Source organism: Aspergillus nidulans, chromosome VII (genome assembly GCF_000011425.1).
Source record: "Aspergillus nidulans FGSC A4 chromosome VII".
NCBI lineage: Eukaryota > Fungi > Ascomycota > Eurotiomycetes > Eurotiales > Aspergillaceae > Aspergillus > Aspergillus nidulans.
Genome location: NC_066263.1, coordinates 1681207 through 1705523, shown reverse-complemented (window position 1 = coordinate 1705523; position 24317 = coordinate 1681207). Strand labels below are relative to the sequence as shown.

The 24317-nt window shown below is 53.0% G+C and overlaps 11 protein-coding genes across 11 annotated transcripts, besides 1 other annotated feature; 5 read left to right on the top strand and 6 right to left on the bottom strand.

Annotated features, from left to right (window-relative positions):
• Window positions 1-24317: part of a sequence feature (contig 1.27 1..113764(1)) that runs on past both edges of the window.
• ANIA_01737 (protein CYP567C1) lies at window positions 591-2108 on the top strand (the record flags this gene model as incomplete). Its single annotated transcript, XM_654249.1, has 1 exon — window positions 591-2108. One exon carries the CDS (start codon window positions 591-593, stop codon window positions 2106-2108), a length of 1518 nt encoding a protein of 505 aa, XP_659341.1.
• ANIA_01736 (Zn(II)2Cys6 transcription factor domain-containing protein) lies at window positions 3045-5048 on the bottom strand (the record flags this gene model as incomplete). Its single annotated transcript, XM_654248.2, has 1 exon — window positions 3045-5048. The coding sequence occupies exon 1, from the start codon at window positions 4872-4874 to the stop codon at window positions 3045-3047; it is 1830 nt and encodes a 609-aa protein (XP_659340.1). The 5' UTR covers window positions 4875-5048.
• ANIA_11313 (uncharacterized protein) lies at window positions 5271-5752 on the bottom strand (the record flags this gene model as incomplete). Its single annotated transcript, XM_050612855.1, has 2 exons — window positions 5271-5314; window positions 5548-5752. 2 exons carry the CDS (start codon window positions 5750-5752, stop codon window positions 5271-5273), a joined length of 249 nt encoding a protein of 82 aa, XP_050468725.1.
• ANIA_10230 (S-methyl-5-thioadenosine phosphorylase) lies at window positions 6711-7928 on the bottom strand (the record flags this gene model as incomplete). The annotated part of the gene is made up of 3 exons (XM_050612854.1): window positions 7781-7928; window positions 7224-7727; window positions 6711-7171 (listed from the first exon to the last, which is right to left on the bottom strand). The coding sequence occupies exons 1-3, from the start codon at window positions 7881-7883 to the stop codon at window positions 6711-6713; spliced, it is 1068 nt and encodes a 355-aa protein (XP_050468724.1). The 5' UTR covers window positions 7884-7928.
• On the bottom strand, window positions 8226-9770 carry ANIA_10233 (6-phosphogluconate dehydrogenase, decarboxylating; the record flags this gene model as incomplete). Its single annotated transcript, XM_050612853.1, has 1 exon — window positions 8226-9770. The coding sequence occupies one exon, from the start codon at window positions 9768-9770 to the stop codon at window positions 8280-8282; it is 1491 nt and encodes a 496-aa protein (XP_050468723.1). The 3' UTR covers window positions 8226-8279.
• Window positions 10186-11292, top strand: ANIA_01734 (sugar phosphate isomerase/epimerase family protein; the record flags this gene model as incomplete). The annotated part of the gene is made up of 2 exons (XM_654246.1): window positions 10186-10351; window positions 10394-11292. 2 exons carry the CDS (start codon window positions 10186-10188, stop codon window positions 11290-11292), a joined length of 1065 nt encoding a protein of 354 aa, XP_659338.1.
• Window positions 11495-13362, bottom strand: prnC (1-pyrroline-5-carboxylate dehydrogenase prnC; the record flags this gene model as incomplete). The annotated part of the gene is made up of 4 exons (XM_654245.1): window positions 11495-12623; window positions 12670-13031; window positions 13079-13186; window positions 13243-13362. The coding sequence occupies 4 exons, from the start codon at window positions 13360-13362 to the stop codon at window positions 11495-11497; spliced, it is 1719 nt and encodes a 572-aa protein (XP_659337.1).
• On the bottom strand, window positions 14044-15845 carry prnB (proline permease prnB; the record flags this gene model as incomplete). The annotated part of the gene is made up of 3 exons (XM_654244.1): window positions 14044-15209; window positions 15298-15376; window positions 15432-15845. 3 exons carry the CDS (start codon window positions 15843-15845, stop codon window positions 14044-14046), a joined length of 1659 nt encoding a protein of 552 aa, XP_659336.1.
• Window positions 17509-19127, top strand: prnD (the record flags this gene model as incomplete). The annotated part of the gene is made up of 2 exons (XM_654243.2): window positions 17509-18089; window positions 18135-19127. 2 exons carry the CDS (start codon window positions 17509-17511, stop codon window positions 18988-18990), a joined length of 1437 nt encoding a protein of 478 aa, XP_659335.1. The 3' UTR covers window positions 18991-19127.
• ANIA_01730 (protein prnX) lies at window positions 19360-20475 on the top strand (the record flags this gene model as incomplete). The annotated part of the gene is made up of 1 exon (XM_654242.1): window positions 19360-20475. The coding sequence occupies one exon, from the start codon at window positions 19360-19362 to the stop codon at window positions 20473-20475; it is 1116 nt and encodes a 371-aa protein (XP_659334.1).
• ANIA_01729 (protein prnA) lies at window positions 21197-24310 on the top strand. The gene is made up of 7 exons (XM_654241.2): window positions 21197-21381; window positions 21458-21592; window positions 21662-21930; window positions 22000-22085; window positions 22142-22758; window positions 22812-22982; window positions 23028-24310. Exons 1-7 carry the CDS (start codon window positions 21296-21298, stop codon window positions 24118-24120), a joined length of 2457 nt encoding a protein of 818 aa, XP_659333.1. The 5' UTR covers window positions 21197-21295; the 3' UTR covers window positions 24121-24310.

Below are 24317 nucleotides of genomic sequence, written 5' to 3'. Positions count from 1 at the left end.
CACCACTAGGAATGGCACCAGTAGCAAGAGCAGGAAAAGCATCAGAAAAGCACCAGGCGAGTGAGCATGGCCACCATAGCACTGCCGGCGGGCACCATCGGCTGGAAAGAGCGGGCAGAGCCCAGTACCGGAGCCTCATCCAGACAACCTGGGCCTTGAACTTGACAGGACAGAGACAGCGGACCGGTCCAAGCAGCGGGCCCGGGAGAATGGCAGCTGCCGCTATTTGGTGCAGTCGTTGGGGGCCGTCGACCCACTAATCCCCTCCTTGCATGATTCAGTCTTTGCGGATATGTACCTATCAACGTCGTGCCGTGTCTCCAAGTAATCTGCAGCGCGTTGATTGGCGTGCCAACAGGATCGGGTCACTTCCGTTCCCCCTAGGCAGTAAGGTACTTTGTCTCCAAGCCAAGTCGTATACCGTCAACGGCACCAGGGAGAAAAAATCCGAGTAGCGGGGTTGAGGGGGTCGAGGGGCCCGGGCTGCCAGTGGTCTTGTCCACAGCCGTTGGAGATGTTGTCCAAAGGACCTATTAATATAGCCGTAACCTCTCCTCTGGACCTGAATGCATTCTCGCCGCACCGTGGCGATGGCACTCGAATCGATTCTTTCGCTGCCTGCGGCTACGCTCGCAGCGGGCGTGGCCGCCCTGGTGGCCATGTACTGGCTGGCCTCATATGCCTACCTCTATTGGTTTCATCCGCTGTCCAAGTACCCGGGGCCGCCGCTCGCAGCGGTCTCAGAGCTGTGGTATGCGTCAGCCTGGACGGGCGGACTCTGGAACCGCAAGATCGAGGAGGCGCATCGCCGGTACGGGGACATTGTGCGCATCGCGCCGAACGAGCTCTCGTTTGCGACCGCACAGGCGTTTCGCGATATCTACGGGGCGCCGTCCAAGACTCGCAAGCTGTTCCCCAAGTCCGACCGGTTCTATGACAACGGGCACCCGAACATCGCCTTCGTGCTGGACCCGGAGGAGCACGCCCGCCAGCACAAGATCTTCGCGCCCCAGTTCCGCCCCTCGGCTGTGCGCACCCAGGAGCCGATCGTACACGCGCACGTCGACTTCTGGGTGGCCCAGATAGCGGCCCGCGGCCGCAGCGGGGCCGTCCCTGTCGATGTCTCTAAGTGGTTCGAGTGGTTGACGTTTGATATCATCGGAGAACTCACCTTTGGCCAGTCGTTCAATGCGACCCGCGACAACAAGAGCCATCCTTGGGTGTCCATCCTCCTGGACGCGACGTACAGCGGCTCCATCTTCAACCTGCGCAAGCGGCTGGCCTTTGTCGGCCCGCTGCTGCGCTGGATGCCGTATATCTCCTCGACCGCGCGGGCGGCCGTTGAGTCCGTCTCCCAGCATGGCGCCATGACGCTCGCCTTCACGCGCAAGCGCATTGAATCAGGGCCTGCACGTAACGATGTCGACGACTTCCTTGCGCACGCGATCCGTGCCGGTGGCATGACCGACACAGAGCTCGCTGACCAGGCGATGGTCCTGCTCACGGCTGGCGCGGAGACCAGCGCCACGGCATTGACAGCCACGCTGTGGTACCTCTCGCAGCCGGCGCACGCACACTGTCTCGAGCGGCTCCGCACCGAGGTGCGAGGCGCTTTTGCCAGCCCGGCCGACGTTACCGGTGACGCCACCGCACGGCTTCCCTACCTTAACGCCGTGCTTGAAGAGACAATGCGGCTGTTCCCTCCGTCGCCCGTGGGCCCGCCCCGTATCAGCCCGGCCGGCGGCGAGACCGTCGACGGCACCTTCGTCCCAGGCGGAGTGTATGTCTCAGCCGACGTCTGGACCATCCACCACGACGCACGCACCGTTGGCGCCCGTCCGGACGCATTCGAGCCAGAGCGGTGGTGCGACGGCCAGAAGCCATACACGGTGCCCTTTAGCATCGGGCCGCGCATGTGCATTGGCGTGACTCTGGCGTGGGTCGAGATGCGCATTGCATTGGCCAAGGCAGTGCTCGCGTTTGACTGGGAGTTGGCGGAGGACGCTGTTGGTGGGAGCGGGGACTGGGTAGAGGAGGCTAGGCTCAAGCAGCTGTGGCAGAAACCACCGCTGATGATGCGGTTTCGACCGCTGGAGGCGAAGGCATGAGTTTACGGATTCTGGGAGCAGTTATGTTGTCATTGCACCCATATTGCGAACCCTAATGCCAGGCATACTAGCCTGTATGCGTATTTGCACGTTTTATTTGTATCTAGCCGAGTTGTTTGTATTGTAAAGAAAGTCATACAGTCATACGGTACGAAGTACAGTACGTGAATTTCGCTGGTACGGCAATACATATATCCTTGACCTACCTGCCGCTTACCAGGAACGTTGGCACCAGACCGTACTCCATTGAAGTAAGGCAAAATACAGCGAGAATACCATTGGAGCGCAGGTAATATGCAGTGTCTGTTCTCCAGGCCGTTCTTCCCTGCTTTTGAAATCGGATCTCAAATCATAAGAGAGAGTTGGGATAACCCAATAGTGTCAAAGCAGTATATTTGTTAGATAGAAAGCAATCGTGCAGACCCTACGTTCTCTGCAGCCAAGTCCTATAGAGCCACATTTAACTGAGAAACTGGTTGACATGGAGGGTCATAAAACTCTTTAACCATGAATAGAGCACTGATTGTTGTAAAGATGAATCAGCCCCAAGTCAAAGGAACTAATGAGAATTTCATGCCAGGCCCAAGGCCGTACGCGCTTTCCGTGGCCAGGGTTTCAATTAGTGCTGGACGACTCCCAAGGGTTCAACGAGGGAATAATTGGTGATGCTACTGCTATATTCATAGAGTCTGTTCTCCCTTTGACCCGAGCGGCACATCAGCAGATATTCCGGCAAGATGCCGATCCGTCCTCAAGCAACGATGTCTCCCGCAGGGACCGAGACTTGCAGGATTCGGATCGAGAGATAAGGACGCGCCACTGAAAGCATAAGGATACGGACGGGGGCAATGGAAGGCTGATTGCCATGCTCATGATACATAATTCTGGTGCAACCTGCACCTACTACCATCAGATGCTCGCCTGGTAAACAGCACCTCATGTTGCGTAACCCTCGTCCGGGGTCATCGGGACACACTCATCACTCAGCACCCACCCGCCGCTCTCCTTGTTCCACTGATTCCTCGTAAACCGCAGAAATAGCTGGTCTGGACTTTTCCCCCATCTTGGTATGTCATGTTCATGCGGCCCCAGGATATGCGGCTGATCGCGCGGGCGAAATACGGCATAGTGCTGAATCCGTGCTTCTTCAGGTATGTGAGGATCCGTCTTTTTGACTGCTGTCGTTGCTTCTTTCCCCTCGAAGCTATCGTACGGGGAAGTCAAAAGCGCCCCTCCATTCTCGCCCTCGGGCGACGGTGTTCTCGAAAGCAAATCCCTCGCAAACGCTTCCTCAAGTTCTGCAATTCTGCCCGCAAGCGCAAGTCCAACCTGCGCTTTACTGAACCCCTGCATTGGTGGCGAAATTCTCAGCAGATTCAATGCTTTCCGCCTTATCGCAGGCTCGCGACAAGTCAATGCAGTCCAGAAAAGTGGCAAGCCCACACCAAGCTCAAAAGTGAAGACGGGCTGGGTCCCGTCCGGCTTGCGTAGGCTTTCCAGGGCGATACTGGCTTGTTCAATAATTGTGCGGTAGGAGTGGACATGCATATCGTAGACGCAGGCTGTCTGCGAGAGGCTGGTAGCTAGGATTGTTGATAGGGTCGTGTGGAACGTCAGGAGGATCGCGCCGATGCTAGTGCTAATTTCTGACTTTGCGGCAGGTTGGTGAGCTCTGGTGAACCGCGGGAGCGTCTTCAGAGCCGTATAGGCCCGGAACCAGGCGTCCAGACGTGCCTGAAGACGGTCTCGTTGGGCTCGGGCGACGGCCGCTTCGGTCTCTGTAGAAGAGGGTATGGCTGGTTCTCCACCAGGACCGGGGATAAACGGGTTGCGGCCTGTGTCTCTCCAGAACATCTGCACCTCTGCGGCCAGCGGAATGATTGCGTCTCTTGCGTCCTCCAGTGAGCTAAATAGGTACTTCTGCTGCGTGTCAAGCCCGCTGAGCAGGTCGCAGACCGGAACGCCCGAGATCCCCAGCGCCGCAGTTCCTAAACGGAGGAAGAGCGGGACAATTATAGTCTCCCTAAAGTCAACATCACTTGCAGTCTGAGGTGCATATCTAGCTCTAGCCCGCAGACCATGGATCAGCCGGACACCTTGCCCGTAGAGCCCCAGAGCTTCTTCAACATGTCCCTGCACCATCTCAATACAGATGAACAGCACGCAGCTGACCAGCGCAACTTGGACACTGAGGTTGCCCCTCTCAATCCCGCTCTGGATCTTGGATAAGGACCGTGAGTACCAACTCAACGCCTCGATTTGCTTATTATTAAGGCTAGATTGGGTCTTTTCATGCCGCAAAAAGACAAAGTCTAGACACATCTCCGGAAACTCGAACAATGTACTTATCGCATTCACTGCGTCCCAAACCGCAGTCTCAGCACGACAGATCCGTGGCACTGTCACTGTCCAGAAGGACTGGTCCAGTCCGCCGGCCAGATAGGGCGCTGCATGGTGGAAGTAGTAGGCGAAAGCACGGCGTTCGCGCCAGACGCCCGCTGCACCGAGGGGACTCGACCCTGAAACACCGAGGCTGACGTCGACATCGAGGTCAAGGATGGATGAGGTAGTTGACGATGGGGCTGATGCATAGGAGGTCGTCATTTGGCTAGGGTACTCGCAAGTGTATCTTGCTGCGATGCACCGCCGGCACGACGGTTTCTGCTGGTCGCACTTGATCTTCCGCGTCTTGCAGGCCGTGCAGCCGCGGCGGGATTTGAGGGGCCCGAGGCACTGCGGATGATGCGGCGAAGGAGTCAGGAACATGGTTCAAGCGTGTCGAACTAGAGACCAGTTGGAACGGGGTTCTTTGTTGACGAGAGTCGAGCCATGATGGACCACGAGGATTATCTCCGACACCAAAGTCTAGACCACGGTCGGACACGGGTACGGTCCACGGTGTGGAAACAGAGCTCACGGCGTTAAGCAACCTAACAGATAGATGGAGAGAGGAGCAACGTGTCAAGGAGAAGAGTTGGAGAGAAGTTCGACAGCGCTGAAATGGCCCCAATTTAGTGAGGCTTGAGGGCAAAGAAACACCCCACTCGGTTAGCGGACCGGAAACGCCCTAGCGTTAGTTGCAGGATAGAGGCCTATTTATAATTCTCTATCACGCTTCAAAGCCAAAGATCTTTACTGAGTCTTAATTCGCGTATGACGCTCCTACTGCACCTGTGGCTGCTGCTGCTGCATGCAAACAAACCAAACTGGATTCAAGTTCTGTTAAGTATTATTCAGCTAGCCCTAACTCATCATCGAAAACACCAAACTCCGACCCAACCAGAAAAGAACTATGCACAGCCATAGAAATGTACTGAAAAGCATACCATCCCCATGAATCCCAGTAAATGAAGAGTCATCCTTCACCCTCAATACCCGGCCGATGTCCTCTGGCTCTCCAAATCATCAGCCGGTAGCGGCGGCCTTTTCCACCCTCTACCTGCATTCGCGTCCCTCGCCATCCAATTCATCTGCTTGAGCCGGAACTCTCGCATATACTGTCTCTGCTCGTGGCTCATCTCCTTTGGCTCGTTTTCCCCTTGAAAGCCGTTCGTTGCGAGATAGTGGATAGAGTAGCCCAGGAGAACGCTTACAACACACCCGACAATCACAATTAGGATTTGCACTTCTTTTGTGAGGGCCATCGCGGTAGAAAGTTTCTTGATGGACTGATGGACTGATGTATTGACAGGATTGACTGATTGATGGATTAATGATTAGGTGGGATAGGAGGGATAGGTCGGGGTTGCTGCTGTCTGATCTACTGCGGTAAGAGGGTTAGCAGGGAGAGTTTTAGCGCAGCGCTGATCAAGGTAAGGGAGGTGCACTCACTGTTCGAAAGAAAGTAAGAAAACGAATGGACAGACTTGCAGTCTGGAAGAAACGGAAAAGGGAGGATTGATAGAACGCTGGTGTCTGCGCTGGTTGTGCCACGATAGAAGACAAGGAGTCGTCAACCAGACAAACGCACGCCTTCTTATACATTTGTCTTAATCTAAATAAAATCTAAATAAAGACTCATAATCGTCTCAGATATTCGTCGCTTGATCCTCCCTCTCCCCACCGTCAGGATGAACACCGTCTACGATGCATCCATCCAAGAGCTTTTAGGGCCTTTACAGAGCATATACTTCCTAATGCGGGATAGCGTAGGAGAGCTGTGACGTCATTTGCGAGCCGGCCAATCAGAGAATGCTATTTCGGGCCACAGTTCAGACGCTAATTTTTCACAGCGCGTATCAGAGCGCCAGCTGGGCCTGGCGCAGCGTGAATTGGACCAGAGGCCAGGCACTGACCTGATACCAGAGCTTCAATTTGGCTCGCAGCCTGCCGATTTAGTCAAGGATGGCAGCAGCAAAAGTCCTTGACTCGCGTCAGAGGCCGAAACCGTAGTTTTTATTTAAAAAAAAAAAAAAAAAAAAAAAAAAAAAAAAAGGGGAGCCACGTGTCTCCACTCTGCGCCAGCCATGTAGAATACATCGAAGACTTGAAGGAGATAGTAATGTTGACTCGGTCAGTGACCAAATGGGACACCTTATTGAGGTGCGCTCGTGCGCAACAGGCTGAGAACGAACTGTTGGCATGTTTGTCATAAATCGTGCTCTAATTCCAGCTCGTAAGGTCTATATCTCGCTGAATCAACAGCAAATATCGTATATACAGATCTATTTCAAAGTACCCCGGGAAAAGCCAGTTCATCCGCTCCCTCGCCTCAGGCGACCAGTTGGCTTGCGCTGTGCTGAGCCCGAATTTGACCGAACCCGCGTATTGCTTCGCCTGGACAAGCTCCGCGTTGCGGTCATCCGCCAGCTCGTCAAGAACAGCAGTGACAAAGTGCTTTGCGTTCACCGCGTTGGCCTTCATATTGCCCATGACCATCTCGACGGTAACGTCCTCGGTGGACTCGTGCCAGCAGTCGTAGTCGGTCGACATGCAGATCATCTGGTAGGCGATCTCAGCCTCGCGGGCGAGCTTGGCTTCGGGAAGACAGGACATGTTAATCACAGAGCCGCCCCAGGAGCGGTAGAGCTTGCTTTCGGCGCGGGTCGAGAACTGAGGCCCTTCTATAATGGAATCAGTACCTGGTCAATACAGATGATGGAGGATGCAGCGTACCCATGCAAATCAGCGTGCCGCGGTCGTGCAGCTTCACCCCCTCACCCTCAAGGCTGTGTCCGCAGGCGCGGACGATCTTGGCAACGCTCTCGTCGAAGGGATCGCCGAATGGAACATGGCCGACAACGCCTCCCTCGAAGAATGTGAACGGCCGGATGCCCTTTGTGCGGTCGATGACCTGGTCTGGGACGACGAAATCGCGCGGCTTGATCTCCTCCTGCAAACTGCCGACGGCGGAGAAGGCGATGATGGTGCGGACGCCGATGGAGCGCAGGGCAGCGATGTTAGCCCGCGCGGGGACCTCATGGGGTGCGATCTGGTGGTGCAGACCGTGTCGGCTGAGGAAGGCAACGGCGACGGTCTTGTCCTTGTGGGTGTGGTGCAAGATGGTGATCGGGGAGGAGGGAGTGCCCCATGGGGTCTGAATGTTGAGAGAGGCGACTTGAGTGAAGCCTGGGAGTTCGCGAAGACCAGTACCGCCGATGACCGCGATACGGACGGGGTCTATATACCGTCAGGGTCAGCTCCTTGTTCTTACGAAGGGTCTGGGGACTGACCGGCGTAGGTGTCGGGGAGAACAGCCATTCTGCGTGCGAGTTGTTTCGGGGACTCGATTCTTCGAAAGGGTTTGGTGATAGAGGAGACGGAGCGAAGGAACATCCACCGACTTAAATGAAAAGTAGAGGGAGCTGAGAGAGTTGCTGGATGAATTCGCAATTTGGGGCTGAAGCAGAAAATCTCAGCGGGGCAGCCCCTCTTCTGGCTCACTTAGTCTCCGCCCCTTGTCCCCCCACGTGCCGTTCCTCAGGCACCAACTCTATCCTCGCCCAGAAATTAGAACACTACAATATATGATCGCTTCTGTCCTCAACCACCTCTTTTCTTTCAATAAACCTATGTTTCATCCCTTGAAAGGCCATGAAACTATCTATCAGTCCTCCAAATACTACCATGCTGTGACTGAATGGGTAAAAACGTTACTTCTGGTCATAGGACACATACTTATCGGGGAATGAAGAGAGACCCAATTTGTCTATACTAGTAGACTAACGCTATCTATTTCGCAGGCCTCCATTCATAGTGATGCGGCCCCTTACTGACAGGTCCTGGGTCCTCTCCCGGTACGCCAGGGAGATTATAGCCATGCGCGCCGAAGAAATCCATCTGGGCCTCCATAAACTTCGTCGGGAGGTTTGTTCCCCCTTCATACTTCAGATACTCCAATGTCGCCGAAATAGCAGGGATATAGTGGTCTGAGTCAGTGGCCGCCATCACGATCTCCTTCAATGAGGGGTAGGTCCGGTGCAGCTCCTGCGCGACGGTGTCGATATACTTCATGTTTTTGATACCCTTGTTTCCAGACACGGCAGGCTGCAGAATATCGGCGATCCCTTCAGACCGGATAATGCAACCTGAGCGCCAGATCTGAAGGCATTTTCCGAGATCAATGTCCCAGCCTTCGTCTTCGGAGGCACGCGCGATCAGTTCGAGGCCTTGGCAAAAGGAGGCAAGGAATGAGGAATAGACGGCGGAGTGCAGGTGTTCTTTGAAGGCTTCGATATCTTTCATCCCCCGAATGGGTGAGGGAGATGGGATACGAAGCTGCTTGGCGACCTCAAGGCGCTCGATGCGGTTCCCGCTGGCAATGCGCATGAAGTGCGCGGTTGCGAGCGTCGGTGCAGAGATATGTCTGCTCGCAGACTCCATGACAGACCAGTACGGTGTTCCCTCGGTGTTATCGTCATCCTGGACGACCTTGTCCAGGACGTCATCGAGAACAAAGCCTCCATCACCAACGCCCTCTCCATTCCCATCTCCCTGAGGCGTCTTCTTCACCCGGAGCAGTTCAGCGCCAATCTCAAGCAGGTAATTGTTCCTCAACACCCCCTCTTTGTTCCAGCTCTCAAACAAATCCGCAATCTCCTCATACCCCATTCCGCGTCCGTAATGCAGTAGGGACCACGCCTCGGCCAGTGTACTCAACATCCCCCCCTCAATGCCGTTATGCACCATCTTCACAAAGTGTCCTGACCCCTTCGGCCCAATTCTCGTTACACAGGGCTGTCCACTCTTCGCATCCTTACCGGCATACAGCTCTAGTAGCGGCATAACAAGGTCCAATGCTTCCTTATCACCACCAGGCGACAGACTCGGTCCCCGACGCGCAGACTGATACCCACCGCTCACACCGAGTCCAATCCAACTGACACCGATCTTCTCGCATATCTTCTGTCTCGCCTCGGTGCGCCGATAATTCTCATTGCCGCCATCAAGAATAATATCCCCTTTTTTCAAGTCCTTCTTTATCATATCTAGCACACTATCCGCAGGATCGCCGTGTGTGATACTAAACAGAAAGATCTTCCTCTCGGCCTTTCCCTCAAGGCTCTGCGTGAACTTTGAGACATCCTTAAAACCCTCGATCTTTCCCTTGTAGTTTGTGTTCTTGGCAGATTCGAGCAGCTGCTGCACGTTGTCGTATTTCACGTCCCAGATGGAGACGTCCAGCCCGATCTCTGAGAAAGCGAACGCCATCATGGACCCCATGTTGCCGGAGCCGACGATGCCGATGCGCTGGAATTTTTTGACGACCTCTTCCTGCGATGGCATGGTTGCGGTCTGTGTGTTTGTGAATCGCTATTTTTGTTTGGAGAGGATATAGCTTGGAATGAAGGTGTACGCAGATGGTTGGAAGATAAATAGCATCACAAGCATTATCTTACATCATTACACGCTACGGGTCTAATCCCAGCGGTCGAAAATAAGGCGAATTCAAGCTTTGCCCATGCAGGCTACCTAATCATTGGTTTTTGAGCTAGCTGGTCCGCTCAACCTCATTGTTACATCATCCCGCGCTATCCGATATACATCCACCGCTGCACTTAGTATGTTGCCTATGCAAGCTTTACTGATCAAAGAACAAATTTTCTTAAGGAAACAAAACACAGAAGACAAGAAGGAAATGTCCTCCAAAGCATCTACCTCCATTCCTCTCTCCTACGCAACCGTTTCCCTCGGCCCTCCCTCCACCACCAGCACCATCCCCCTTCCCCAGAAGCTCTCTGCACTACATCTCGCCGGCTTCAACGGAATAGAACTGGGCTTTCCAGATCTCCTAGCATATGCATGTACGCTGCATAATCGCGATGTTTCAGAGAATGACTACGAAGCGCTCCGCATCGCCGCCGCAGAAGTGAAAAAGCTGTGTATCGCGCATAGCCTGGAGATCCTCATGTTGCAGCCATTCTCGAATTTTGAGGGGTGGCCAAGAGGATCGAAAGAGAGAGAGGATGCTTTTGAAAGAGCGAAAGGGTGGATATCGATTATGGAGGCGTGCGGGACTAGCATGTTGCAGGTTGGGAGTAGTGACACGCCGCTGGAGAAGATGGCGCCGTCAGAGTCACGACCAGATCCGGAACAAGGACGAGGGCCACGAGCATATATTGTTGCTGACCTGAGAGAGCTGGCTGATCTATTAGGCGCGAAGGGATTCCGTCTCGCGTACGAGAACTGGTGCTGGTCGAGCCATGCGCCGAACTGGAAAGATGTGTGGGATATTGTGCGGGCTGTTGATAGGGATAATATCGGCCTTTGTCTTGATACATTCCAGTCTGCCGGTGGGGAGTGGGGTGATCCGACGACGAGTTCTGGTCGGATAGAGGACACTGTTACAAACGAGAAGGAATTGAGTCAGAGATTTGAAGCCAGTATGGCCGAGTTGGCTGCTACAATTCCGCCGGAAAAGATCTATCTTTTGCAAATCTCGGATGCGTATATCCCGCTTGACGGGGAGGGCAGACCGAGGCCGTTGGAGAAGGGAGTTGTGGACGGGACAGCGCCGAGAGGCCGCTGGAGCCATGATTACAGGCCTATGCCGTATGATGGGGGGTATCTGCCTATTGAGGCTGTGGGAAACGCGGTGCTGAAGACAGGGTTTAGAGGGTGGTTTTCGGTGGAGATTTTCGATGGGGGGGCTGATGGGCGTGGAAAGGAATATGAATTGAAAGAGTTTGCTGGGAGGGCGAAGGACGCTGTGGAGAAATTTATTGAGAGGTGTCTACCTGCTTAAGATTTTTGAAAGCAGGATGTGGTTGTAAATAGGATATGATATGGTTGATTACTACAACCGAGAATGAGTATATAATGCAGTCATGACTTTTCGTCAATGTCGAGAGATAGAAACAAATAACGCCGTGGATGCGGAAACTCAAACAGAGCACAGCCAAACATGATGGGGAATAATACAACTCCTAAAACAAGCCTAGCTCAGGTCACGCCTCGTTGCTAGGATAAGCAACCTTGTAGGTAGGAACAAACTCCTCCTTAATCGACCGCAGGCTCACAAACCTGCTCAGCAGGTTCCCACTACCAGCCTTATCATTGGTACCGGACGCCCTCGCCCCGCCAAACGGCTGCTGACCCACAACTGCGCCGGTACTCTTGCAGTTGATATAGAAGTTACCGGCCGCATTGCGGAGGACGTCGTTGGCTACCGCCAGTGCCTCGCGGTCCTGAGCGAACACCGAGCCCGTGAGGCCGTATTCGCCTGTTGCGTCGATCTTCTGCGCAATACGGGCAAAGTCGGCCTCCGTCGCGTCAGGGTAGGCATACACCACGAGAATAGGACCAAAAAGTTCACGTGTCAGCAGCGGGTGATCAGGGTTAGTGGTGCGGTAAACGGTGGGCTGGATGTACCAGCCCTTGGAGGAGTCGTAGGAGCCGCCAGCGAGGAGTTCGAGCTCGGGGTCGTTCTTTGCCTCGTCAATGACCTTGGCGAGCTTGGTGAAGGAGGCTTCATGGATAACCGGCCCGCAGAAGTTGGTAAAGTCCGAAGGGGGGCCGACCTTTAGGCTCTTCGCTTCCGAGGCGACCTGTTCGAGGAAGGAATCGGCGATGGAGGACGCGACATAGACACGAGAGGTTGCGCTGCACTTCTGGCCCTGGTACTCAAAAGCACCGCGGACGGTCTGCACAGCAGCGTTGCGGATGTCGGCAGATTTATGAATGAGGTGGAAGTTCTTGCCGCCAGTTTCGCCGACAATACGTGGGTAGCTGCGGTATTTGCCGGCTGCGACACGAGTGGAGATCTGACCGTACAGATTACGGAAGACATTGGTGCTGCCAGTGAAATGAAGGGCTGCGAAGTCGGGGTGGTCGAGAACGGTCTTGGTCACTTCTTCGGCTTCGCCGGGGACGAACTGAATGACGTTCTTAGGGAGGCCGGCTTCGAGCAGGATCTGATGAACGAGCCAGTTGGATGCGATGGCCGAAGGGGAAGGCTTCCAGACAACAACATTGCCCATCAGTGCAGGAGCTCCAGCGAGATTACCTCCAATGGCAGTGAAATTGAACGGACTGATCGCGTAAACAAATCCTTCAAGCGGACGGTATTCGACGCGGCTGTCTTGTTAGCCTAGCCCTAACCTTGCCGTGAGGGGTGACCTACTTCCAAACACCCGGCGCATGGTGCACAGGCTGCTGCGCATACAGATCCTCCGCATACTTAACGCCAAATCGGAAGAAGTCACAAAGCTCAGCGGCAGAGTCAATCTCCGCCTGCCAGGCATTCTTGCCTTGGCCGTGCATGGTCAGAGCCATCACATCATAGCGGTACTTTGTCGAGATCAGGTCTGCAGCCTTAAGAAAAACACTGGCACGATCGGCGAACGGCGTGGAGGCCCATGATTTGCGAGCTTCCAGGGCGGACTCGATCGCCGCCTGGACGTCTTTGGCGGTTGCATTGGAGTAGGTGGCCACCGGGCCGTGCGACGCGGGGTTCGATTGTGTTAGTGATGAAGAGGATTTGACCTGAGCACATCAGTTGAGCTCTACGAGGGGAATTGGACGCTGCCCACCTCCTTGCCTGCAATGACTAGAGGAACGCTCAGAGGAGCATTTCGTTGCGTTCGCGCCAAAGCCTCTTGTAGAGCCTTTCGGTCCGGCGAGCCTGCGGCGTAGTGTTTCTGCAAAATCAGCAGAGCCCTTGACAACCAAGAACAAAGGCATGACGATAACTCACGTTTGGTTCATTGTCAATGCGAGGAACCTTGTATGTGGCGTATGTCGCCGTCTTTGTACGGGAGAGAACCGACGCTGTTTTGGGGAGAGCCCTCACCCGAAGCAGCATCGATGATTGCATATTGGTATTGCACTTCGCAGTTCAAAGTGGAGCGAACGAAGAGAGGAGAGAAGAAGAGGAAGAAGATGAGGAGGGGAAATGAGGAGGAAGGGAGAGCAAACACGGTGTATGCATGTATGCAAGTATGCGGGGAACTCGTGATTTAAAGACCGGTTATCACCGGGACAAGCTGCTAGCTTGCACCTCACCAATGGGCAGCTGGAGCGGGCATGGAATCGCCGAATGTCATTCCATGGAATATTGATGGAAAGATCCATTACTCATGAAAAGAAGAACCCCAGCCCCGCAAGGATATTCGCCACGGTCGCCATATGTCGGGGCCGGGGCTCTGCCGGTGGGCTCTGACCGGGCCGGCTGGGGATGGCACTGGCGATGCTCGCCCCGCCATTCTGTATCTAGGAAAGTGGACAGCGGAAAATTGTACATAGTTGATTACACATAGTGTGAATACAGATAGCGATAACTATCTGGTAGCAATAATCACTGCACGAGTCTTCATCCTCCAGTCTACAATCAACTAGTACAGTTAAGGAAGCTTGCTTCTACATCTTGCTTCTACATCTGCAGGCCGGTCGGCTCTACGATACCACTTTCATAAGGAAGATGAATAAAAAGTTTATCAGCATTGAGGAAATACGTCTATCTACAGTATATAGTCCTGTTATATATATAGTCGTCTATCTAAAAAATCCACCACCAGACTCGCTCCAACCAGTTCCGGGGCTGTCGCTCCATATCATTCTCGCACAAACGGTCAATCTCATCCTTGCCCGTAAAGATGTCAACCTCTGACACCTTGGTCAACCAGGGCGTCCGGTACCAGATCTTATGTCCAGCATAAAGCGCAAGGAAGATAGCAAAAACAATGTACGAGACCAAGAAGTCCGAAGCAGTGAAGCGGCCCGGGAAGAACACCGCGTACCCGTTCGTCAAGGTCAGGATCGAGATGATGAACATCACGTAGTAGGTACCGTATGGTTGCAGCGGGGTCTTGAATGGTAGCATGTCCAGCATGCCGTGGAATTGCAGGGCCTTGCGGAAGCGCTGTTTTTGGTCAGGTGTGTTCAGATGAAGAGATGGAGGGAAGCATACCAGATAGGCGATTCCGATCAGAACCCAGTTGATGAACCCGCCAACGGTAGTAATATTGGTGAACCAGTAGAAGACCGTCTGTCCGGAGCTAGACAGATTAAGGAAGGATAGCAGTCCGATTGTCCATGTCGCAAGAACAGCCACATAGGGAACGCCGGTGCGGTTGGTGCGTGTGAAGATCTTTGGGGCCTGGCCCTCACCGGCGAGCGAGTACAGCGTTCTCGATCCAGCGTAACACCATGCGTTACCGGATGACCAGGCAGAGATCAGGATGGCAGCATTGACGACATGGTTGAGCCCTCCAATACCAGCGTTTTGGATGGCAACGACGAATGGACTCGCGCCGGCCCCTGACCCGCCGCTTTCGACTCCAGCCTCAAGGGTAGGGTCGTTGTAGGCCACAGTGACTCCAATAACCAAACTGCCCAGGATATAGAAGGTGAAAACACGGTAGATGAACCGCTTGGTGGCTTTGGGGATGTTCCGACGCGGTGCCTCGACCTCTCCAGCGGCTGTGGTGATCAATTCGGGCGAGAAAATGAACGAAAAACCGGACTTGATCAGGGCAGTCCAAAACCCCAGGAATTTGCCAGTGTCCCCGGGAACCAGGTACGGATTGAATGCACCGGGGTCTTGCCAGTAGCGGAACCCTAAGCGGTCATGATTTGGGCCTCCACCGAAAAACAGCACAACGCCCAGGATAATCAGACCGATGATGGCCAATATTTTCAGACCAGCGAACCAGAACTCGGATTCTCCGTACCACTCGACCGCGAAGACGTTCAGGGCCAGGATCACTAGGCTTGTTAGCCGGCTGGCTTTGGGGTGGTAGCAGGTACATACCAACAAGGACAATGGCGATCCACAGACCGACACTGACGGGCGGATTCCAGTATTCAATGATCAACCCCGAGGCAGTGACCTACATTGTCAGGATTCCAACATGATAAGAATGATAATAAAGCCATTGTACTCACTTCCGAGGCCAGCAGCATAGCAAATGAATACCAGTAGTTATAGCCGGAAGCAAACCCAATGCTGGGTTCGGTGAAGCGGCCGATCAAGTACGGTACTGAGACACCGCGAATGGGCAGGTAGGTGGTCATCTCGCCCAGGACGTTCATGACAAACCAGACAATAGAGGCCATGACAATGTAGCTCATCAGCAAAGGAGCAGGACCCGTCTGGGTCAGCACTGTCGAAGTACCGACGAAGAGACCAGTGCCAATACATCCTCCGATGGCGAGCAGCTGCAGCTGTCGTGATGACAGACCACGCTTAGTTGCTGTGTGCTCTTCTATTTCTCCCTCCAATGTCTTGGGGTCTCCATATCCGTACTGGACGGACGGGGTGCGACCCTCCTCCATGCTCTTGGCCGACGGGGGACTCATTTTGGTGCCTAAGTTTGCAAGAACGTAGGCGTATGATGAGAGAAGAGTCCCGGCTGGGTGTTATAAAAGTGATTCCTGAGCGGGAAGACCCCAGATTGCTGAGTCAACGGCTTATCATTTCCAGCACGAGATAATTTTTACTCATGGAATGGTTTGTGGGAGATTAACCCTATTGGCTCCGCGGTTGGTGCCCAGGGGTGATCTGTGGGGTGCCCCGAGGTGCCTAATTCGGTGAGTAGATAGAGTCTACGGGTTGAGACTGGGCGTCGAGGGTGCCTGATAGGGGTAACTTCCGCGATATTGTGAGATAATGCTGACGCTGAGCCAGATTACTACTCGGTAACTGGCGGCTTCCGAGAGAATTCGAGTTTCAGTGTTGATCCTTCGTCATTAAGCCATGCTGGTCCCCGTCGCTGTACAGAGGACATGGTGGCAAAGCAGTCCTCGCTTGGATCAGGTTCGCTAAGATCAGATTCTCCAGACTCCAGGATCTGGAAATGATTCTGGGGTCTCCGCATAATATCCCGCAAATAGGTAATCATTTACATCTGGGATTCTGGATCATATGTTTGGTCTTGCACCCGGTCCTTGAAGTTGTTTCCTTGACTAATGGGATCCTCACTGCTACAGACTGAGCCTACGGCTTTGCTCGATTGCTTGGCATAAAATTCCCTCCCGCTAACGGCTAACCAAAGCTTGATCCACTGGCAACAGTCTCTGAAGCGCTTCGATTGGCCACTGTTCACGGACGGTGGAGACCATCTAAAGCTAGTACTTTCTGAGACTAGCATAGCTGCCTTAGGATCAGGGCTAGAAATGGACGTGCAATCGGTCATCCTCCGGTGGAAGAGGCCAAGAACCTTCGAAGAACAGGTAGCAAACTCAAAAACATAGGCAAGAACTATATCCACCGAGCCTACTATCAGCGAACCGAGACAACAAGATAAGAGAACATAAGATACCCCGCAATCCTTTGTCTGTTGAAACATTGCGACCGGGCCGGTTACTGAGCTCTCACCGGTGGGGTATCTGTCACCGGCCCGTGAACCGGCGCGGCATCTGAGATCCAAGTCCAAGCTGCATGAACTTGCATCCGAAATCCAGGTCCCCTGCGGCTCAGGTGGTCATTTGATGATATTGAGATAGCTATGATCTCTACTACGATGAGAGGTAATATGTATGGATAGAGATTGGGTAGCTGGTCGGGTGTTCTGGTCTGGCAAAGCTATGGACTACACGTGCGCGTTGTTTAAAGGATGAAGTCAACGGGTGGTATAGCTACAGTCGCCACAATACCTAGGTATATTGGTATAGATCCTCTTAATCGAAATCAAAGTCGTTCTTGTGCCTGGAACCGCATTCCTCTTCAGGATTCCCCATCATGCACAAGCAGATCTCTGTGCTGGTTAATAATAGCAAATGGCAAAAAGCATCATCCCGTGTGACCACAGCTGACCTCTTGCCGGTTCGAAGCGGTTTCTACCGGCTTCTACCCTGTCCCTGCCATTGATTGTATACGTTGTTTGAGCTACATAATCTTCAACGCAATCTTACAGACCTTGCAAGTATATCTTTAACAGCACTTCATTAATCTTATCATCAATTCATCCACACCCAAGCTTTCTGTCATAGAACATCGCTTTCGTACACTTTCTACCACAACATGAAGGCCGCAACTCCACGTCCTTCAGTGCGGGCACTCTCTAGCGGGCGATCTTATCGCACCGCCAGATTCGTCAGCCGAACAAGCAACGCGAGGTCGTCACTCGCTGCCGATACCAACAGCTTGCTGCAACAGGCTCCTCCGTCACCTAAGAAGCAGCTGGCCTCGCCGCTAGCAAAGCTGCCTCTTTCCTCCGTTCTCCGCTCCTTGCTCATTCTCTCTGTTTCCTCCTCCTCTATACTGCTAAAGCCATGCATCTACACGCTCTCAGCTCTAGCGCATCCCAAGACGGCTCTGCTGGACGTCGCAAAGAACCCGCTATTGAACCTGCTTGTGAAACACACCATCTACAAACAGTTCAATGCGGGCGAGAACAAGCTTGAGGTCCAACGCTCCATCAATGCGATCAAGGAGCTAGGATACCGCGGCGTGCTCTTGGGCTATGCCCGTGAAGTCCTAGTGGGGGAGTCCAAGACAGACCCGCGCGATGAGCAGGCTAGCCGGCAGGAGATCCAGACGTGGCTGGACGGGACCCTCCAGACCGTGGACATGGCCCAGGAGGGTGACTTTGTAGCCTTGAAGTGAGTCCTCTATTGCTTGAGTTGCGACGTTAGCTAACCAGTCAGATTCACGGGCATGGGTATCCAAGCGCTCGAATACCTCCAGAACCAGGCGCCGCCTTCACCGTTTATGGACGAAGCAATCAAACAGGTCTGCGATCTTGCGATCTCCCGGAACGTGCGACTACTGGTAGACGCGGAGGAACAGGCGGTCCAGCCAGGGATCGAAGAGTGGGCGACAATGTACCAGAAATACTGCAACTCTCGCACCCCTGGCCGCGCCATCTTCTACAACACCTACCAAGCATACCTGTGCTCTACTCCGGCCACACTCGCGCGCCATCTCGAGATCTCTCGCAAGGAAGGATACACGCTTGGAGTCAAGCTGGTCCGCGGAGCATACTTGAAGACCGAACCCCGCCATCTGATCTGGGCCAAGAAGGAACAGACAGATGAGTGCTACGACGGGATTGTAGAAGCCCTTCTTACCCGGCGATACAACCACATGCTAAAGCCCGCTTCGGCTGAACACACCACCGAGCTTCCCCCCGTCAGTGTGATCGTCGCCACGCACAACCGGGACTCTGTCCGTAAGGCCCACGCTCTGCGTCTCGAACAGGCAAGCCGGGGAGAGAAATCAGATGTCGAGCTTAGCTACGCTCAGCTCCAGGGAATGGCAGATGAGATCAGCTGCGAGCTCTTGCAGGGCTTCCAAACTGCAGGCCCCGAGAATACTAAAGTTGCTGAATCACCAAACGTGTACAAACTGCTCACTTGGGGCTCAGTCAAAGAGTGCATGGGTTTCTTGCTTCGGCGGGCAGTCGAGAACACAGAGGCCGTTGGACGCACGAAGCAGTCCCAGGAGGCTATGTTTTCTGAGCTCAGGCGAAGAGCTCGTCGCGCTTTTGGTCTGCGTTACTGACATGTTTGGTTGGCTTTCTTTTGTTCTGGTAGATTATAATATCCGTTTGAGCGTCTTTCAGTGATTGTCTGGTTTTTGAGCGGAATGCATATAGAAGATAGCGTCAGTCAATGTCCAATTAATGATAATGATGCAAGCATTTTTATCTATACCCGTGGTGATTTCAAAGTTGTGACTGGACTTTAAGTAGTAATAGCCTTAGTCGCCAACGGATTCGTTCCGACATCGCTGCAGTCTCCAGCTTCAACTTTATCTTCGGCTCTATTTAAGATCGTCCTGGACCCTCCCTAACATCCAAACACACCACCAAGCCTATATACTTACATCAACCTTCCCACTCATCTTCACGATCGAATTACTATTTTCGCAATGTACCTTCTTCCCGAGCCAGCAGTCGGTCAACTCCTCCGGGACCTGACACGCCCGCAATGCCTCTCATTCCTCCGCACATTAGACACGGCCCTTTTAACTGTCTCAGCACAGTCATTCTCCCCGCCTGAGGAGCGCTTAGTGCACCAACCCCTCCGCACAGCAATTACAACAAAAGACAACAACCTCTCGCTCTTCATGCCCGTCTCCAACACCTCCAGCACGGGGATCAAGATCGTGACTGCCTCTCAGTCGCACGGGATCATCGGCGTCATTAATATCTTTTCGCCGAAGGGCGAGCTACTGGGTTTGCTGAGCGCAGCTGAGATCACGGCGTTCCGTACGGCGCTAACGGTTATGTCGCTGTTTGTTAGGGTCACTAGCTCTGGGGCGGCCGCTGGGATTCAAAGGGAGAGAATTGTCATCCTTGGCTCTGGACGGCAGGCGGAGTGGCATGCGCGCTTAGCCTTGTTACTGTGTCCTGGCGATATCAGAAGGATGACATTCGTCAATCGTGGCCGAAAGAGGTTGGAGGAGCTGGAACGAGGTGTTATATCTAATTTGAAAAACAGGTATCCGGATGTGGAATTCACGACTCTGTCGAAGGAGGGAAATGATCACTACGAAGAGCATCTCTGTACTGAATTGGCACTGTCCGATGTCATATTTAGCTGCACGCCATCGACGGAGCCGAATTTCCCTTATTCCTATCTTGCTGGCGGCACTGGCGCTGGCGCTGGTTCTGAACGATACAAGGCCAAGTTCATCTCCCTGATTGGCTCTTACAGGCCTCATATGCAGGAGATCGATACAGAGACACTCCTATCCGGGGGTGGCACAGTTTATGTTGATTCGAGGGAGGCTTGTCTCGAGGAGTCGGGGGAGCTCATCAAAGCCGGTATGAAGGGGGATCAGCTGGTCGAGTTGGGCGAGCTGTATCAGGGTCAGGAGCTTGGTGAGAACAAAGATGAGGGACCGCAACCCTTCAAGATGGCGGAGGGGCAGAATGTGGTGATGAAGTGTGTTGGAATGGGGATAATGGACCTAGTCACTGGGAGGAAACTGTTGGAGCTGGGAAGGGAGAGAAACATTGGGGTCGAGGTTAATGGGTTCTAGGTCTGATGTTTCCGTATGACAATTCCAATCTTCTAGGCATATCACTCAGAATATTTGGCGGATTCTGTGAATCTGGTAGTTTGAAGGTGGAATTTCTGGGTCTAGGATTGAAGAATGTTGGCATTTTTCCCGGCGACATGGGATTGAGCAAACGAGCTGCGATTATCACTGGTGATGACTTGTTTATATGATACGCCGAGAGTATTCTAGAAGCGAAGCTGCATTTAACATTCAGTGGGCGTCTGGTTGTTGAAACCTTCAGTTGTTAGAGAATCACCTATGTAGAAATATATATGTTGTTGACTTGTCAGGAACAACAGTAAAACACCCGGTAGAGACTTAAATGTGGCCAACCGAGAATTTGATTCTGAGACCTGATACCTAGCTAAACCAAAAATATACGTACTACATGTCTAACTTTTAGATAAGATTATGAAATGAGGACTTTGGAATATGGGCATCTGTTCAGCCTATCTACGGACGTGGTATACGGACTATGTATGTAAGAGAAGGCGACTTAAAACAAGAAGCCGGAGGAACTAGTAAGTTACATTCATGTACCTTAAGACAATGCAAGGCACATAAATTCTTTTAACTTTGTGAGTAGAAAGCGACCCATTGAGACCGTTGGTTCGTCCTGAAGGGACCGGCCGCTTATCAGTTGGAGTGTGAGACTGGGATCCGGATAAAAACCCTGGATCTCCTCTCCTTCTCTCGTCACCTACGCTCCTGTACAACACCCACCCTCCCCGCCTTGGGTCCTTTTCATCCTACAATGATCCATATAATCCAACCCCCTTGATCCCTGCTGCAACTCGCCATGGACGAGGCCCCATCAACACCCGCCGTGGGCAACCAGAAACGACCCCGCGTTTCGGAGGAGAACCGCAAAAGAGCGGTGCGCGCGTGAGTGCCGTCTACGCATAGATTCCAGTCTCGTGCATTTATCAACCATTGCAGCCTGACTGACGTACCTCTTTAGCTGCGACGGCTGTCGTCGCGTCAAGGAGAAATGCGAAGGGGGCGTCCCCTGCCGCCGGTGCACTCGATATCGCCGCCAATGCGTCTTTACACACCCAGACCAAGCAGACAGGCTCTCGCGCTCATCGTCCATCTCGTGAGTCGACAGTCTTTTACCCCGAGTTATACAAGGTGGATGAATGCTTATGGGCCTCTGGAGCTATAGACTCCTAGAACGAACCGCCGCGCGCAGCCGCCATGACATGCTCGAGTCGGAGAGGATCCGGTGCATGGAACGGATCTTACAGCACTACGTACCGAACATTTCTTTCGATATACAGTCGCTCCGGAAAACAGCGGAGGAGCTGAAGAGTAAACACCGTGGTTCAGACTCGGATGGAGGACCTTCGGTCGTCTTTGACAACGAGGATATGGAGGATTTGGCGATCGAGGACGAGGACTTTACAATAAAGGCTTTGCCGGATAATACGACGCGTATGTCCTAAATCGGGATGGAGACCATGGGCGTTCCGCTCTTATTACGGCAAACTAACGGCTCGACAGAATATTCCGGCGAATTCTCCTATCTGAATTTCTCAATGAAGATTAAGAAGAAGATTGATGAGTGGATGAAAGCCGAGTCCCCAGAGGTAGATTGCCTTGTTTTCATTGCAATCCGCAAACAATGCCAACTGACTCGATTCAGGCATCTACCGAAGCAGAGCCTTTTGAAGAGCGATGGCGCGCAACGCAATTACAGTCTGGCGCCGTGGTAGCCGCTTCGGTTACAAGTCTACCGCCACGGTTCGTGGCCGACTTCTTAGTGCAGATGTTTTTCAAGTACGCGCAAACAAACAACTTCTACGTCGAAGAGGACTGGCTCAAAGATAAGCTCAACACTTGTTACGTGAATCCAGGGAGTCTCGGATGCAACGATGCCGGCGCGGTGTGCTCTATCCTGATGGTCCTAGCGATTGGAACACAGTTCGCACACATGGAATCGGCAACCCCGGTAAACCACTTAACTAGCGAAGCTGACCATTTCTCGGAAGACGAGGTTGGGTTGACGTTCTACCAATTTGCATCCAAATTGCTTCCTGACATTATTGCCTCCGCCTCTATTCGAAGCGTTCAGGCCTGCCTGTTGATTGGGACATATCTATTGCCGCTCGATACGTCAGGTCTTTGCTACACTTATTTTGGCCTTGCCTTGAAAATGGCGATCCAGAACGGTATGCATCGGAAGTACAGCGGCGAGGGGCTACCGCCCCATGTGATCGAGATTCGGAATAGGGTATTTTGGACAGCATATACCATCGAGAAGTGAGTCATGCGGCATGTAATGTGTAGCGCCTTATGCTAACAGTTGTCCTCAGACGAGTCAGCATTCTCCATGGCAGACCGGTATCTCTGTCAGATACGGATGTAGACGCTGCAATGCCTGTCGATTTCCCTGGATTGATGCCGCACGGCCAAGTTTCTAACCATACCAATATGGTAACATTGATAAAATTGACCCTCAAACTTGGGGAGGTCTCAAATGAGATGTAAGTTCGTGCAACTTAGTTGTCCTGTTGCCGCTGACGGTTAAGATGCGCCCTCCGGAAATGCCGCAAAAACCAACAACAAGACTGCCTTGAACGACTCCTCACCCTCCGCAAACATCTGGTCGACTGGTGGAACACCCTCCCTGAAGAAACTGACTGCCGAGACCTAAACCCAAACGGCCCGCTTTTCAGAGCAAACGTTCACCTAAAGCTGGACTACTGTCTAACACGAATCTTCCTTGGTCGTCCCTTTCTCTTCAGCAGTATGAAGGGCTTTTCCTCTGCCACCTTCCAGATCTCGCCAGTAAAGGCGCCCATGTCCTCCGGTGTCTCCAAGAACCGCTCAACCCTTGTCACGGACTGCGTCGAGGCCGCTCTTGAAATCATTGATCTTTGCCGGTTACTTCGAGATGAAACGGGTCTTGCCCGTGCCTCTTTCACAGAGTTTAGCTCATGCCGCGCCGCACTATTGGTCATTCTTGCGCAGAGCTTGACAAAGCGTACAGAACGACTCCGGGAAGCGCTGCAGAAGGGCATGGGGCTTATTAAGATTATGTCCATGGGTGTCGGGTCGGCCAGGTCTGCGGTTAGTGTTATTGAGGCACTTGAGAGGGCTATCTCCCGTCTTGAAGAGTATAGTGCTTCGCAGGGCGCCGGACAGTCGGGAAGTCATGAGTCTGCCTACGACCGCTTTAAGAATTGGGAAATGCTTTGGAAGACTGGTCCTGTGTCTCCGGATGCGCACACTCTTACGAACGCGAACACACATACCAACATTTTCCAAAGTCAAGGGCAGGGGCAAGACGGTTACCAGTCTGGCGGTAGCGGAGTTCAACCACACTTGGCCAGTCTTACTCCAACCTCAAGCCTTATGAACTCTCAGAGCCAGTTACACAACGAGAACGCAGCTGTCCCGCATCACGATATCACCTCGCCGTCGGATTTCTTGACACCCCATGCGTTCTCGCAAATGCCGCACATTGGGCTCGATCATTTCGTCTCCAACCTGCCTCAGGAACTAGGTGAATTCACGGCTATTCCGTGCTTTGAGACAGAGGGACAAACGGGACCCAGCTCGGGAGCGGGACCGGGTCTCCCAGGAGAGTTGGATATGAAAGAGGGGTGGATGACGTTTTAGTTCGGTCGATGCATCTATTTTTGCTGTGACCATATACTGTGACTGGTCGGATTGACTGTCTCTTTCCTTGTATAGCGTGCATACCCCTGCCAGTCAAGATACCTAGAGTGTTTCCAAACGCTCCTGTTTGCTATAAGCTGTTCATGAAAGGAATGACTGTCACGTAGAATCTCATTATAGATATATATACATGCCTA